The 18,057-nt window shown below is 40.3% G+C and overlaps 1 protein-coding gene across 4 annotated transcripts in view; it reads left to right on the forward strand.

Annotated features, from left to right (window-relative positions):
• Positions 1-18,057, forward strand: part of nAChRalpha4 (nicotinic acetylcholine receptor alpha4) — a 511,483-nt gene that overhangs the window by 401,505 nt on the left and 91,921 nt on the right. For 3 of the 4 annotated variants that reach the window (XM_070286891.1, XM_070286892.1, XM_070286894.1), the window contains one exon: positions 13,432-13,549. The exons of the other annotated variant lie outside the window; for it this stretch is intronic. In XM_070286891.1, coding sequence (XP_070142992.1) covers positions 13,432-13,549 — 118 coding nt within the window. The remainder of the gene's footprint in view (positions 1-13,431; positions 13,550-18,057) is intronic. 4 annotated transcript variants of the gene reach the window in all.

Below are 18,057 nucleotides of genomic sequence, written 5' to 3' on the forward strand. Positions count from 1 at the left end.
GTAGAAATACCTCACCAAATGACGCCTCCCATTGCTTCCAGAAGTGCGGGCCAGGATCAGGAAGTTGAAGAACCGGAAGTCGCCAGGAGCGGATGGCATCACCAATAGAGGTGCTAAACTCCTTCCGGTTAAGGCACTCCTCTTCCTGGTCCTGGTGTACAATGCTGCTTTAAGACTCGGACACTTCTCGCAAACGTGGTAATGATCCACAAAAAGGGGAAATGCTGCAACAACGTAGCCAACTACAGGCCGATCAGCCTCCTTCCCACGTTTGCCAAGGTGTTCGAGAGGTGCATACTTGATAGGATCCAGAGGCTACCTGAAGTCATCGAGGCGATACCAAGACACCAGTTCGGATTTCTGAAAGGACATGGTACTCCTGAACAGCTCCACCGAGTCGTCGATTTTATTGTCGAGGGGTACCAAAGGAACCAGTATGTCGTGGCTGCATTTCTCGATATTCAGCAGGCTTTCGACAGGGTCTGGCACGAGGGGCTTCTGTCCAAGATCAAAGAGCTCCTGCCACCACAGCTCTTTGAGATCATCTGCAGCTACCTCAAGGATAGGAGCTTCCAGGTGGTGCAGGATGGAGTTGCCTCCTCCACCAGGAATATCAGAGCTGGTGTCCCTCAAGGAAGCGTATTAGGACCCACGCTCTACAATCTATTCGCTCATGATGCCCCGCTTCATCTAAGCTCTGAGCGTGCGTGTGCTGCTACATATGCAGACGACACCGCAGTATTGGCTAGATCCAGCTGCATCTATAGTGCCACTGATAAACTTCAGATTCTCCTCAAGAGGTTTGAAAACTGGGCCTGTAGGTGGAATGTGGCCATCAATACGGAGAAGTGTGCGGTGGTCACATACACCCTGAAGCGAAGCACATGCCCAGGTGTCTTCCTTCACGGCCAGCTTCTGCCACAATTTGTGGAACACACATACCTGGGACTGGTGCTTGATAAGAGACTGACGTTCAGCACACATATCAAGCAGATTAGGGCTAAATTGGAAAACACTGCCAGGCGCATTAGCTGGCTCACAGGCCCTAAATCGAAGCTGAGCCTTAGGTGCAAGACTCGCCTGTACCAGTCCCTACTGGCACCGATTTGGCAATACGGAGTGGCTGTATATGGCACTGCAGCCAGATCGCATCTGCGAAGGATACAAGCCTTCCAAGCCAGATTCCTAAGGCGTATTACAGGTGCTGAGTGGTATATCAGGAACCGGGATATACGAACAGAGCTACATGTCCCTGCTGTGGGAGACTCCATAAACACCATTGCCGCCCGACACCGAACCAGGTTAATTCGACACCCCAACCCGCTGGCGAGAGCTCTGCCAGCTGCGAGAGGAAGACGACGACTTAGGAGAGTCATCATACGGGAGCTGCCCACCCGGCGAATAACCTAGTTAAATATTTTTTTGAATTGTTTCCTCTGCTACATATTATTGGACCAATGATTTAATAGTAGATATTAAGCTTAATGCAGCAAAGCTTTTAAAACCAATAAATATTATGCGAAAAAAAAAAAAAAAAAAAAAGTGAGGTGCAACGCAACAACATCCGGCACCTATTCAATCGAAGCTGGAGTTCCACAAGGAAGCGCACTTGGGCCTACCCTATTTGTCCTATACACTGCGGATATGCCCACAAGCGACCAGCTAACACTATCCACTTTCGCTGACGACACTGCGATCCTCAGCCGTTCCAGATGTCCAGTCCGGGCAACAACCCAGCTCGCCAACCACCTCAAGGTAGTCGAGAAGTGGCTATCTGATTGGCGTATTAAAATAAATGAACAAAAGTGTAAGCACATAACGTTCACTCTCAACAGACAAACATGCCCTCCGCTCTACCTGAACAGCACGCAGATCCCCGAAGCCAACGTGGTAACGTACCTGGGCGTCCACTTGGACAGACGCCTAACATGGCGAAGACACATTGAATGCAAGAAAATTCATCTAAAACTAAAAGCCAGCAGCCTCCACTGGCTCATAAACTCCCGATCGCCCCTGTGTCTGGACTACAAGGTCCTGCTCTACAACTCCACACTGAAGCCAATATGGACGTATGGCTCCCAGCTCTGGGGGGAACGCGTGCAGTACCAATCTAGACATCATACAGCGCGCCCAATCAAAAATCCTGAGAACTATCACTGGGGCACCATGGTATATTCGCAACGAACACATCCACAGGGATCTCGGCATTCCTGCAGTTAAAAACGAAATAGAAAAACAAAAAGCGTCCTACAAGGAAAAACTCTCCACCCATACAAATCCGTATCGTATCGACCATCCAACCCAGCCATAATTAGTCAGCGCCATTTACTCTGTACCAGTCTAATGACTGCTAGTTAGGTAGTATTGTAAGATTTGATACACTTATTGTTAGTCTCATAAATGAGAAGATTCAATAAATAAAAGCAAAGCCTATTAAAAAAAACAAAAAAGAAAATATATATATATATTTTAGGCAAACGACTAAAACGAAACGCTAAGAGCATGTGTTCGGTTTGAATTCAATTTCGATTATATATTACTTCACACAGTTTCATGCTTTGAGCATAGCTTAACGAAGGGGCGAAGACGGGGCGAATTCGCAAAGAGCGAGAGAGAGCTTAATTATGCTCCCGCCTTCGCCCTAACTAAAGTACACTCTACTACAACATTTTACTACTTCAACAACCATGTCTAAATTGAGCCAACATCATCAATGCGAGGTTTGATGAGCAGAAGGATATTCTCGATATATGCAAAGCTCACACGAGCTTTTCGAGCTAATCAACGATGCGGCGCCGATAAGAGCACAGTTCGAGATAAAGACGCTTCACTCAATATTGTATCTGCGACGTTTACTTATAATTATAATATTTGTTAGATTTAAAATTAATGTAGGTCGCTATGTTTTCTTTGTGTCCTTTTTAGTATGTTTCCAATGCCATAATTTCTATATAATGTTTGTGCAAACGATAACTTTTCTTAAATATTTGAAATGGAAGACAGTGTACATGTATCACATAGCCATACCTTGCTGTGCATACTGGCAAAGCAGAGATCTGGATTAGATATGCGTATCCGAAACGTGGTTTGTACAAGATGTCTGTGACTCGTTAATTTCATGTGACGGTTATAATGTTTACCGTGGGGATCGTGTCAGTCATGGGGGTGTAGCAATTTTTGTATCTAAAGCCTAGTACTCTGACGACGAAAATCCGCTGTAACACGTAATACAGCGGCCAAACTCCATATAAAAAAAAAAACAGTGTCGAAAAAGGAAGAAGAATAACTTTTTGCCTCGTCGCTTTTGCTAGTACTCTGAGCACGAAAATGACTATGTTCTGCTTCTGACTGAACTTGATAAGTGCAACTGGAATAATTTTTTCGTATCTCAACATCAGCTACTTATATGAAAACTTTGTTCCGGTCAAAACCAAAGTGATCAAACATTCCGTCAAATCTTGGTTTAGTAATGACATTAAGTTAGCAATAAAATCCCGAAATAACGCATACCAAAAGTGGAAATGGTATAGGACGCCAGAATACTATGAACGATTTAAATTACTGAGAAAGGCGGTGACCAAACTAATTGACTCTGCAAAGACAAACTTTTATAGTAGTAGATTCCAAACATCAGCATCGACTTCACAAACTTGGAAAGTCCTTAGGAATTGGCAGGAAAGTAGCAACACCGGAACAGGATGTTGACATAAACACCAGTCTGTCAGAATGCAATGCACCTGAAATCTGCGAAAAAATATGTACCTGAGATCAGTACCACAAAATCTAAAAAAATTTTAATATACATAAAATACATATTTAACACGGCCTTTACAACTTCCTGTTATCCAGACAGTTGGAAAAAAATATTGGCCCATTTCTATCCTTCCGTATTTGTCAAAGGCCTTTGAGAATATAATGGCATCCCAAATTAATTCGTTTATTCATGAAAACGCTTAACTGAATAACAATCAATCAGGATTCAGGAAACACCGCAGCTGCACTTCAGCAATTTTAAAAATATCAAAAGATATACGAGAATATGCTGACAACTCCAATGTGACGCTTCTAGTACTACTTTACTATAGTAAAAATGCAAAATTTATAACTCACTTCAGATTCTCAAAAACTGCTGTCAAACTAATGACAACATATTTACAAATCATCGTCAATCTGTCGTAGTGTCAAATGTATCGTCTTTTTTTTCTTTTACAAAACGCGGTTATTTTATGGGATCGAATTATTTGCTAATTGTGACTCAATCAGCCAGCACAAACTTAAAATGGCCTTCAACAGTATTACAAGATTTGTATTTAATTTTTGGCAATTTGATCACGTAACAAGATTTTCATACAAAATATTTGAACTCCAGATTGTATAAAAATGAGAGTGTTAGTTAGCAAACAAGAAAGCACAGAGGTGGAGACCGAAATGGCCAAGAAATGTTGCCCAGAAACCATACGAAACATACTACACAATCATAACTTCAACGGTCGAGTTCCAAGAAAAAAGCCTTACATTGGTCAAAAAAATAAGGTTACTCGTTTAAAATTCGTAAGAGAGCTTGAAAATCATCCAAAATCATTTTGGAATGATGTAATTTTTGCAGACGAGTCCGAATTCCATTTGTTTGGGTCCGATGGAAGGAATTTTGTTTGGCGGAGACCCAATACGGAGCTGGATACCAACAATTTGAAAGCTACGGTTAAACACGGCGGTGGCCGTGTAATGATTTGGGCGTGTATGGCTGCCTCTGGTGTCGGAAACTTAGTTTTCATAGATGGAATCATGGATGCCAAAATGTACTTAAACATTTTAAAAGAAAACTTGGTGCAAAGCGCGGAGGCCTTGGGAATAAAGGATCGGTTCAGATTCTACCAAGACAACGACCCCAAGCTTACAGCTGGAAATGTAAAGCTTTGGTTAGTCTGGAACTGTCCCCACATTGTCAAAACGCCAGCCCAATCACCAGATCTAAACGTGATTGAAAATTTGCGGGAAATTTTGGACCAGGCTATACCAAAAAGGGACAATTTCAAACAAAAATGATTTGAAAACAGCTCTATTGGAGGAATGGCGTAAAATTCCCATCGAAACGACAAAAAAACTGGTAGAATCGATGAAAAAATAAAAAATATTAAAATTAAAATATAAACAAGTTATGTAACTGTTAAGTTTTTGCACGAAATAAGCTTGGGCGCCAGAATTGCCTTGTCTTTTTTGTGTTATTTTAATAAATTAAGAGTCGCTTGACATTACTGCGTTTAAATTTTACGGATATCTCTACTAGTTTAGCAACAGTGTCGATTTGAACTTTGTTGTTATGCTTGCACGAAATAAGCTTGGAGCCACTGTATCTTCGACACGCCGAAGTTTGTATACCCTTGCAGATTGCAATTGGTTCATTAAGAATCAAGTTATTCTGGTTAAATTACTAGAAGTAAATAAAAGGAAATATATAAATGTTTTATATTATACATAGCATATAATAATTTGGCTTTGATATTTATATTATAAATTTAAATGCTGAAAACTCACACAACAATGCTACATTACATTTTATTCGACGAAAATCCGCTGTAACAGCGGCCAAACTCCATATAAGAAAAACGGTGTCAAAAAAATGAAGAAGAACTTTTTGCCTCGTCGCTTTTGCTAGTACTCTGACGACGAAAATCATACCTGTGAAAATTGAATGGAGTTGCCAGATCAAGAGAGTAAGCAGCTGATAACGTGATTTAAAAAGAATTCATTTTATTTATTAAGAAAGTGGCATTGAATGGTGCGGTCAAGGGGAAGCTCATAATATGGAATTTCACCCACAAAGAGCATTTCAATGCCATATTCCTTAACAATGCCTGGGAGGCTGTTGCTGCGGAGTTACAAAAACTTAAAAAAGTTCCTCCTAAGCAAGTAATCGTTTGTATGGGGGCGACGACCAGTTTCCTTTTTTCTCTCCAGCTCTTTATGCCCATATGATACTCTAATGCAGTTTTCATTAATTAGCTACTTCATTAGAACCTTGGAAGAGTCCACTGGCTTGAATTTTGCTTGGATTATTTTGGTAATACGACTACGGTCACACCGACCGTAAAAGGTAAACAAAAAAAACGGCCGTCATTCGCGGCGTATTACTATGAATTTCTGAATTCCTCGTCGAAGTACTCTTGCATAAATAAATGCAGAATCCTTTAAATTTATGTTTTTAACCTATAATGCTTAAATTTTTTTTGATTATTACCAAAAAAAATTTGTTAATTAATTTTCCAGCGTAAGAACCTTGCCCTCGCAAAACATATTATTTTTCCTAATTTTCTAATATTTTTTCACTTCAAAAACCAGCGAAATGATATAAAAATAAAATTCTCATTGTGAGACCATACTGTCAATGAGCTGAATAATACATTTTTCAATTACAATTTTCATCATTAAACCCGTATTTTGTTATCGAGTATCTAGTATATTTTATGTAGATCTATCGATTATCGCGCCAATGAAGTAGCTAATGCATTATTCTAATGCATTAGAGCGCCATATAGTCGTCTTGCTCGCACTTGTGTAAAACGCTATAGCGCTGTCAAATCTGTTGCATTGCAAGTCGGAATGGGCTGGAGGGCTATCGATATATCGATAGAGGTAGGGTCGGTAGGAACAGGGGGAGGCAGGGACTGGTGAGCGAACCGCGACCAAAATTAAGAGAAAGGGTTTTTACCCTTTTCACTAGGCCGTTGCACTGAGCGCCCCAAGATTACGGTAAGCCGAAAATTGGAACTCGGACAACGGAGCCTATATAGGGAGGCAGGAGACTGGAAGAGGGAGAGATTAGCGGGACGTCAGCGGGCGCGTTAGCATCTAGTGATTAGAGGAAAAGTGAAATTTAAGATTTAAGGGGTTATATACAGTTGTTCCCCACAAAAATATGAAGTTTTGTCGATTTTATTTTGACATCATAAAGAATATTTATTAAAAATGTTTTGGCGGGGTTGTTTAGTACATCTTTCTGGGTACTTATTAAATTTTTTTTTATAAAAAAATATTAACTAATAAAAAAGTTATGGCCGAATTCCAATACCCTCTTTTTCCGATAGTGACTTGCGGTGGACATCATGTCCCGAGAACGGTTCATCAGAAATCAAAAATTCAAAAACATTTCGTTAGTATATTGAATTATCTAGTCCGTGAACGAAGGATTTGTAAAAATTTTGATTAAAAAAAAAATGGCGACGATTTTAACAAAAAATGTCCTTTTTAAGGGGTAAAATTTTCGGTTTTTATGCTCTAAAAAAAAAAGTTTTTAAAAAAATTGAAAATCCTTCGTTCACGGACTAGTTTTTGAGATAATAAATAAGTGGTCAAAATTTGGTGTCGATCGGATTAATAGTTTTTTAGTAATCGTGTCCACCGCAAAGGTACTTTCGAAAAAACAAGATTCTGAGATAATCGCGTTTAAAGTTTCAAGTTTGTTCCGGCCGACGTGCAGCTCGTGCGCTATAAAGAGCTACAACTTCGGTTCTAATGCTCCGATCGTTATGAATTTTTGTGAGAGTATTCTCAACAGTATATACTTTAAGAATATGCAATAAAAAAAAATCGATTTTTTCGACTATCACAACTGTATATAACCCCTTAAAAAAGAAAAACGTGAGTGAAGTGGCGCGAAGGAAAATAGCCATAGTGATTGTTAAAAAAAAAAAATGTTTTTTTTTCCGTGACGAATAACACGGGCCACGGGTCTTTTTTTTTGTTGTTCTCTTGGTGTTGGTGCATTCGCCGTCTCCGAGCGTTCGGGGGATTTTGGTCTGGGCGAGCCCCTCATTTCCCGAAACACCTGCACGAACATCCGGTCCCAGCACTCTTGCGCGCCAGCGGCCGCCAGCACAAGCCACCATCAGGCGAAACCGGGAGCAACCGGCAAACCCGACGGAAACTGGAGGACAGCGGTGAGTCCGTTCCAATCCAAAATCGGCCGGCCCTAACCTAGGTGGTCGGATGATTCTTTGCCGCATACAGGGCACATATTCTCGCCGCCGATCCTGGCCGAAATCTTTCCGCCGCCAAGTCCTGGGCGTTATATGCCCCCATTCTGGCCATTGTTCTCAGCCGCCGGAAATATACGAGAAATAAAATTATAATATTTAAGTTATTTGCTGTGGATTACAAATTCTTAGGATGAAAAGAAGGAGGAATTTTAGAGTGACCCTTGTGGTTTCTTTTGGAGCTCCAGTAGGGAACCGAGGTAGAAAAGGGGTACGTAGTGTAATTTGTTGGCCGGTGTGTCGTTGGCCATTTCTCCATGGCCACTTCTTTTGATCCTTTGGCGGCAGCCTTGGCGTGAGCGCATCTCAGGCTAGGGTCGCGACCACATTGAGGATTTGGGAGGCGCGTACTCTGCCATGTAACTATCCATCTAAAACGGCAATATTAATGTATTAAAAAAACAATGAACACCGAGTAAGCGTTGTTACCTGGGGGAGATGAGTCGGTCGCCAGACCGCCTGGAATAGACTCCGGTCCGCCGGAGAATGGGTGATGCCCCGAGATGACCAGGAGGCATCACTGGATGGGAGGGTGCGTCGTGGCGTCAACATCTAAGCCACCAATTCATCCAATTTGTCGTCCAAATCTTTGTTTACCTTTTTCATGTAGTGATGTGAGTTTGTCAGCGATAGGTGTTAGTCGAGACGTCCGATATTTTGTCGGTATTCGATTGTGCGGACTGCGGGCATCGGGTCGAACCCGCCCTGGGCCACTCTGAGCTAGCCCGGCATTGCCCTGGCAGAAAGCAGTTCCGTAACAAATCTTTAATGAAGTCTCTAATTAATGCGCCAGTGTCGTGCCCGTATTAGCGGCGAAATACATCAGGAAATCATCTTTATTTGTTTATTTGTTTACAAGCAACAAACAGCTGTTCAGTATTACCCTTTTCATGGCGTTTTATGACTTTTCATAAATTTTGTTGGTCACACTGGTTACCGAACAATTTAAATAGCGATATCGCTGTATTACGTGTTACAGCGGATTTTCGTCGTCAGAGTACAAGGCTTTAAAGTTTTACATTCCCAGTTTTACATTTTCTCTACATCTACATCCGATAGTTTCTATGGCAACTATATGATACAGTAGTCCGATTTTCATAAAATGTATACCAAAATTCTGTAATATTAAAAAAGGCGCATATCTCAAAAATGATGACAATACGTAAAAAAAACAACTAAGTTATAGGGTAAGGTGGGGTAAAGCCGACAGTATGGGTAAACCCGACATCCCTCTGTTGTCGAAAATCGGAAACACTACGCAAACTTATATTAGTGTTGTCGTGTAGAGCATCGAAAACAATGAAAATGGTGGTATGACAGCATTTTATTAGTCAACATTGAGATGGTCAAACGACAACAAGTTTGTTTTCACAATTTTGACTTTCATTTTTGTGCATAATTAATTGCAGGATATTTCTTTTTGTCAAAGTTATCGCATGAAAAGGTAAGTGGATTTAGATTCTTTGAATAAAGTCCTACAAAGTGCATATAAGTCTGGTTCATTTTTTTTTTCATAATTTCTTTTTTAATTGCTTTTTTATGAAAAATTACGTGGTGGGGCAAATCCGACCTCTAAATAGTGAGGTAAATCCTGCCGCAAAAAAAAAGCCAAAAAAACAACAATCACACCAAAACCATCGACATCGCAGCCAACCAGACGTTCAACTCGAACCAAAAAACGCCAGCAAGCTATTTGAGCAGCGAATCAGATGATACTGATGAATTATTTTGCTATTTTCTTTTTTTTAATTCTATTATCTTTTATTGCCATTATATAACATAACATTGATTGATTTATCATTGCAAAACCTATATTTAGGTTATATATGTACTAAATCAGCCAAAAACATAGGCGGTCGGGTTTACCCCATCATTTTTGAACATAGCAAAAATGAACTTTTTCGTAAAACGCTTGTATCTCAAAACTTTTCAAAGGTATGAATAAAATGCATAGAAAGTTGCGCAAAAGTCCAACCTTTAATTTGGTATATATAACGACTTGATCCGATGTAAAATAAGCATTTTATAGCCAAAACCATTTACTAGGTCGGCTTTACCCCACCTTACCCTATATTTTTATACCCCTGCAGGGTATTATAATTTCAGTCAGAAGTTTGCAACGCAGTGAAGGAGACGGTTCCGACCCTATAAAGTATATATATTCTTGATCAGCATCAACAGCCGAGTCGATCTAGCCATGTCCGTCTGTCCGTCTGTCCGTCTGTCCGTCCGTCTGTCCGTTTCTACGCAAACTAGTCCCTCAGTTTTAAAGCTATCTGAATGAAACTTTACATATAGTCTTCTATGTACTCTCACTGCTATATATGTCGGAACGGGCCGGATCGGACGACTATATCATATAGCTGCCATACAAATGTTCGATAAATTTTTAGAAAAAAAATTATAAATTTGGCCATTATATATTATTTCTGAATTTTGGTAAAAATTTTATGAAAATCAGACTACTATATCTTATAGCTGCCATAGGAACGATAGGGAAAGTAAAAGAAAAAATTATAACTTCGTTGTTTTTTAACGTATTTTCATCTAATTTGAAACATGAGCTTCTTGTATTATTTCAAAATTTTGGTATAAATTTAATGAAAATCGGACTACTATATCTTATAGCTGCCATAGGAACGATAGGGAAAACGATTGAAAAAATTATAACTTCGTTGTTTTTCAACGTATTTTCATCTACTTTGAGACATGAGCATTTAGTATTATTTCAGAATTTTGGTAACGATATTATGAAAATCGGAGAACTATATCATATAGCTGCCATAGAAGTGATCCGTAGATGTAGAGAAAATGTAAAGCTGGGAATGTAAACTGTAACAGACAGAATCTCAAAAATTATGCAAAAATGTTGAAAAACAGCAAAGTTATACTTTTTTTTCTAAAATTTTTTCGAAAATTTGTATGCAAACTTCTGACTGAAATTATAATACCCTGCAAGGGTATAAAAATAATTTTTTCCAAGGTACAACTTTATTTATTTGAAACACTAAGATTCTCCACTTAACGAAGGGCAAATATTATTATACAAATAAAGGGGCCCATCCACAGTAGAACTTGTTGGCCGAGCATGTTGAGCTCGACGAAATTTTCATCGTTAGTGGTAGTGCTCGTGTACAAATTTCGTGTTTGTCGAGCCGCTCGAACGAAATAGAAATCATTCTATCTAGCTTGTGTTCGCAACAACATGCTCGACAATGGATGGCAACGTTGGCACGAACATCACTTGAAGCAAAAGCTTGTAGCGACAACACGTAGTACCGGAGCTGTAAAATGTCAAAACAATTTATTCAAGAATTTATTTATTGCTTGCAAAATGAGCAATCTTTGTGGCACACAAAAAGGATCCGAGTTCCTGCAGAAGGCAGTAGCTCATTTGGACAACATGAACGCCAAGAAACCAAGGGACGAAGCTGACATTTATGCTGAAGGGTGGGCTACAATGTTCAGGGAGCTAAGCAAGGAGCAGCGGCTATACCCTAAAAAGGGTATAGATGAGATCCTCATGCAAGGCCACCACTCTTTCATCCACATATTGTGCTTCCGTTTTGGCGCTTCCTCTTTCTTTTTTTCTTTTCGAAGCAAACATTAATTGCCAAAAGTGCACAAAAAATATATTATCTATCGCCATGATTTTTTTGTTTTTTTTTAATTATTTTTATTTGAGCAAATACATAAAAATAAAGATAAAAACTTAAATAAAAAATATTTTTAAAAAATTGTTTTCATTGAAAAAAACCAAATTTTTCACTTTGATACCCTGTAAAAAAGGGAATGAGTGGGCGTGGCATATTTTCCAATAAATATGTAAATTTTTCAACAATTTGCTGTCAAATGGCGTTTAAATTATTTTATTATCTTATTTGGTTCAAAAGATATATGCGTCGTCCGTTGCCATGTTCACTTCTCAAAGATTTCCCAGCAAATGATGTTTGGAAGCATGTTGGCACTAGTTGGTGGCAAATGAAATTTTTGCTCGACGAGCGGCTCGGCCAACATGTTCTACTGTGGATGAGCCCCTTAAGGCACAGATCCCTGCTTTCTGAACTACAATATTTCATCTATCCTATAAGATTATGGAACCAATTACCAAACTATCTAAGAAATATTAGCAGTGCCGCGTAATTTAAGGCAAAACTTATTGCACACTTACAAGAACAAAATGTCACATAAAATGAAACAAAGCAACCCTAGTTTTTAATTAAAAGTTTTGTAACTAATCATATCTAATGAACTGATAAGTAACTTGTCCTGTGGGACTAGCGCATTAACTTATATTTTGTACTTGTAGCGTTAGGAAGAACATCTTAAAATTAATAATAATAATAATAATAATTATATCCTTTGGTGAGGGCCTTCCTTCTTACGACCGCGTTGCCGCTTGCTCCCCTGTGCGTCCTTACAGGCGTTCTCGGCTGAGCGTTGCCTTTGGTTAGCAAGCGTCACTTCCACCTTTATGGCGAATCCGCCCGTCTAGATCAGAACCCTGCCCTCAGCGATCCTTTTCTCGGCCCAGGTAAGCTTTACCTTCTCCTCTGACGATAGGGGGGCTTTTTTCTGGAGCCGACACTGGATGCGAAGGGCAGCCTTATATTGCGCCTCATCCCATCGCTTGACCGCCGTCTCTGCGCGAGGAGTTGGTGCCAGCGAGCGGAGATGGCTTTCTTCCTCCACTTTAGAGAGCTGCACGCTCTCCAGGTCCGAGTCTGTGTCGACTATGGCACCTGAGCGGCTTAGCTTCCCCTACTTTTTTGTTCTTGTAGCAGTAGCGTTGCAACTGACATTACCTGCTCCCGTCACATCAGAGGTATAACCGCTGGCGACACACAGAGAAAATTGCACCCCCGCGTGCCCGCCAGTGGTAGCGGTCACGCAACCCAGCCCCGATTTCTTCCCTTAAACCCTCCAGAATGGTATATTTTTCGAGGGAGCCACCCACGTGCGTTTAATCCTGCTGCTAGGCCAAATTAATTTCCATCGGCGGACTATACCTTGACAGGCCCTATATAAAGCGAGCCGAAGCCCTAGCCTCTAGTATAGTCACTCTTCTACAGTTCGGTTCACTCATCCGCTTTCCCTTAGATGTCTTTCGAGTCATAAAATAAATCTTGGGTGACTTTCGAATCGGGCAACACATTCTCTCTCTTTGATGACTTTCGAATCTGACAATATTATCTTTCTTATTCTCCTTCATAATCTTTTGGTCTGTCATTCAGTATCTCGTCATTTAGTATCACTCGAATTTTTTTAAAATAAATTTTATTATATTAATATAATTTTTTTATATTAATATGTGTTATCACCCATGTAAAATTAAATTTTATAAATATCTTTTATCAATATAAATTAACTTAAAAAATATAAATATTTATCGTTATAGTAAATTGCTATTAAAGGATACACATGCCTGTTTTTATCCATATTACTCATCGACCAATATTGACCGGATTGTGTCTTCAGGATATAGATACAGTCAGTCCAAAGATGAGCTAACCCAGAGGAAAGTATAATATAATTAACTCTTTTGCTTTTTATTATACCTTTAAAGAATATTATAATTTTAGTCAGATGCAACGCTGAGAAGCAGACGGTTCCGACCCTATAAAGTATATATATTCTTGATCAGCATCAACGGCTAAATATATCTAGATTTGTGCGTCCGTCCTTTTGTTCATCTGTCCGTTTCTACGCAAACTAGTTCCCAACCTTTTTTATTGTTATTCTTGGTGTTGTTGACCAATTTCAATAAAATAGTTTTTATCGCGTAGCTTGTCCTATGCTGAAGCTGCCCAAGAAGCAATGCGAAAGATTACTATTGGAAATGCAATTGGCACCGTATTGATCTACATTCATATATGATGGCCATAAAGACATCGTATAATGTAACGTCTCTAACGATTGTCCTTTTTTTCCTTCTTCTGCCCACCACTATCGCCAACGAATGTGTAAAACTTAATCTCTGTATTAATTATCCTAAATAAAACTATTATTCACTACTAATTCAATCTAAATTACAACAGGTTATGGGCCGCAGCACCCTTCCACTGCGCCAGAAAATAGTTAGCAGAAGGATATTGAACAAAAAGTGAGATTAAATGGCAAATTTCAATTTGTAGTGAAATTGCCGACGCGCACATATATACACATACATATGCATGTGCGAGAATTTGAGACTTCTGGGGACAAGACTGAAGGCGTCTAATTCGCGATCGAGAAAAGAAGCGTGTTCGTTGCTTGTGTAGCTCCGTGAAATAATTTGCTTGTGTAGCAAAACTAAACGCAAATTATAAAGAAATGAGTATCGCTAGTATACGCAGAGAGCCCTTGGGCAAAGATAATTTCGACACCTGGAAAATACAAATGCAGGCCTTGTTAGTCAAGAACGACTCGTGGAAATATGTGAACGGGACTCATTTAAAACCCGAAGCAGATGACACGCAGTGGATAAACGAAGATACAAAGGCTAAGTCCGATCTCATTTTGGCCAAGTCAACATCGGAACTAAGGCATACAAAAAACTGCGAAACTTCAAACGATGTATGGAAAAAGCTGCATAGCACTTACCAGTCTAAGGGGCCAGCCCGTAAAGCCGCACTATTGAAATCCCTGATCCTACTAAAAATTAATGCAGGCGGAGACATGAGAAGCCACATAGATATGTTTTCCGACATAGTAGACAAAATAAACGAAGTTGATCTCATGAATATTGACGATCTGTTAACCATTTTGCTACTGTACAGTATCCCTGAGGAATATGAACAGTTTCGAATCGCGATTGAAACGCAGGAAAACTTAATCTCAACGGAGGCACTTAAAATAAAGTTGCTAGACGAATACGAGGCGAGAAAAAGAAATAAAAGCGAGTCGACGCCGGGAGCATTATTGGCACACAAGAAGTATAATAACAGCAAACCGAAAGAATTAAACACTAATCACTAATGCTCACAACAAAATATGTTCGTGAATCTTGAGCCTGCAGAAGGCCCGAAGCTCAAACTGACAAATGATGAGGCTACAGACATAAAAGGATATGGATCCGTGCAGTTCTCGCCAAACAACAAGTTCACCGCTAGCCTGAAGAATACGCTCTATGTGCCGGATTTAAGGACCAATCTCTTATCGGTTTCAAAAATATGTGATAACGGCTTCAATGTTGTTTTCAAGAAGGAGAAAGCTGAAATAATTAGAGCTACAGGAGGAGAAATAGTGTTCACCGCTCCTCGCAAATTGGACTTATACCAGATTGAAGAAAAACACGAATGCAGCCAAATCGCTGCAGGTAAACAAAACAGCATTAAAGAATGGCATGAACGTTTTGGCCATCTTAATGAGCCGGACCTAAAAGAACTAATAAGAAAAGGTAAAGTACTAGGAGCCAAAGTAAACCTCAAGGAGACTCTTCCAATTTGCGAAATATGTATCAAGGGGAAGCAGTGCCAAAAGCCGTTTCCAGTATCAAATTCAAAAGCAAGATCCGTACTAGAACTAATCCACAGCGACGTATGCGGTCCCATGCGTGTAAATAGCCACGGCGGCAGCCGCTATTTTTTGACATTCATCGATGATTTTTCAAAATGGTGCGAGCTCTATACCATCAAAAGCAAGTCTGAAGTGTTCCAGAAATTTAAGGAATTCAAAAACTATGTTGAACGGCGAACTGGAAGGAAGATCAAAACAATCAGGTCAGATAACGGTACAGAATACACTAATAATGAGTTCAAAAGGTATCTTGCAGCCCAGGGAATAAAGCACGAGTATTCTGTAGAATATACTCCTCAATAAAATGGCACAGCCGAACGTAAGAACCGGACCCTTGTTGAAATGGCTCGCTGCCTGATGTTGCAGACTGCACTTCCTGCGAGCTACTGGGCTGAAGCAGTAAATAAAGCAAACTACATAAGAAACAGATGTCCTTCAAGGAGCCTTTGTGGAGAAACACCCTTCAAGCTGTGGAACAATCGCATCCCAATTGTAAGGCATATGCAAAAATTTGGTCAAATTGCATATTCATTGGACAAACGATCGAAGAGTAAATTCAGCCCAAAATCCAAGAAATGTGTATTCGTTGGATACTGCACCGATGCCAAAGCTTATAGGCTGTACGATGTGAAAAACCAAACGTTGATTAAGCACGAATATAAGTTCGAAGAGTTCATTGAACCTCAGATCGATGTCAACATTGAGCCGGTAGCAGACGATCAACCAGAAAATGACCAAGATGACAACGAAAGCATCCAACCAGAAGATCCTGAGTCAGAGGACAATGAGCCAGACGATAGACAGCCAGTAAAACGTAGTCCTGGAAGGCCAAGGAAGCTGTTAACAGGTAAACCAGGAAGACCCAGATTAATTTAAAATCAAATACTTGCAGACCAGGTCGATACACCCAATCAGCAGTCCGACTCAGAAGATGTGTTCTACGAAGCCACTTCACTTGCAACGAACCCAAAATAACTAACTGCGAGCGCAGCACTTAAAGGTACAAATGCCATCGAATGGAAGGAGGCGTTAGTATACGAGTACAGGTCTTAGAAAATGAACAATACCTGGGAAGTTGTTGATCCGCAGAAAAACCATAGGGTGATAGGGTGAAACGAAATGGGTACTTCGAACAAAATACTTACCCGACGGAAGGGTAAATTGCCGTAAAGCTCGCCTGGTTGCTGAAGGATTCACCCAACGCGAAGGCATTGACTACGAGACCTTCTCCCCCGTGTCCAGAATGAGCTCGATTCGAATTGTAATACCTCTAGCTGCGGAACTCGGACTGGATCTTCATTAATTCGACTTCAACAGCGCCTATTTGAATGGAGATATTGAGGAAGAACTATACATCAGCGTCCCACCTGAATTCGAAGAAGTCTTGACAGCTAAAGAGAAAAGGATGTATGGACCTGAAAAAGTGTGCAAGCTAAAAAAGGCTTTATATGTCCTTAAGCAGAGTGGACGCCATTGGTACAAGAAGCTAGATAGCAAACTCAAAGAGCTGAACCTTAAGCCACTCGCCGCCGACCAATGCGTGTACCTGAAAAATGAGCAAAACGGAATCCTGATCGTGTCGCTTTATGTAGACGACCTCATAATTGCGACCAATAATACCCAAATGCTTTTACAATTGAAGCGCGAATTGTCCAACAAGTTCCAGATGAAAGATTTGGGTAAGCTATCGTATTGCTTGGGCATCAAGTTCAAGACAAAGACAAAACGGAGTTTACCATGGGTCAGCCAAAATATATCGCAGATATTCTCAAACGGTTCAATATGGAGAATTTTAAGCCCGTAAATACACCAATCAACACGAATGAGAAATTGTTAACTGAAATGTGTCCCAAAACCGAAGACGAGAAAGAAGATGTTGCCAATGTGCCGTATCAGAGTTTAGTTGGAGCCCTAATGTGGTTGGCAGTATCAACGCGCCCAGATATTGCATTTGCAGTGAGTGCACTAAGTCAATACAATACTAACTTTGGAAAACAACATTGGATTGCTGCGAAGAGGGTATTACGTTACCTAAAAGACACTCAAAACTAAGACCTTGTAGGCTACGCCGATGCTGACTGGGCCGCCTACATTGATGATCGCAGATCTTTTTCAGGTTTTGCTTTTAAGTTCGCCGGTGCAGCAATATCCTGGGAATGCCGTCAAGCGCAGAAACAGAGTATATGGCTCTGTCTGACTCCTCAAAGGAAGCTGTTCATCTTAGAAGCTTTCTACAAGAAGTTTTGGGCCAACTGAAGACGACCATCATCTACAACGACAATCAAGGAGCTGGCTGGTGACATCCGCCACCATTTCATCCGAGAGCTGGTTGAAGAAGGAACCATTTCAATGACCGAGATGCCAGCAGACGTATTGACAAAGGGACTCGGTGCTTCAAAACACAATACCTGCAAGACAGCCTTGGGTATACGACCAGTCGATCAACGCTATACCAATTGAGGGGAAGTATTGGAAATGCAATTGGCACCGTATTGATCTACATTCATATATCGTATACCGAACCATC

Source organism: Drosophila kikkawai, chromosome 3R, assembly GCF_030179895.1.
Source record: "Drosophila kikkawai strain 14028-0561.14 chromosome 3R, DkikHiC1v2, whole genome shotgun sequence".
Classification (NCBI taxonomy): domain Eukaryota; kingdom Metazoa; phylum Arthropoda; class Insecta; order Diptera; family Drosophilidae; genus Drosophila; species Drosophila kikkawai.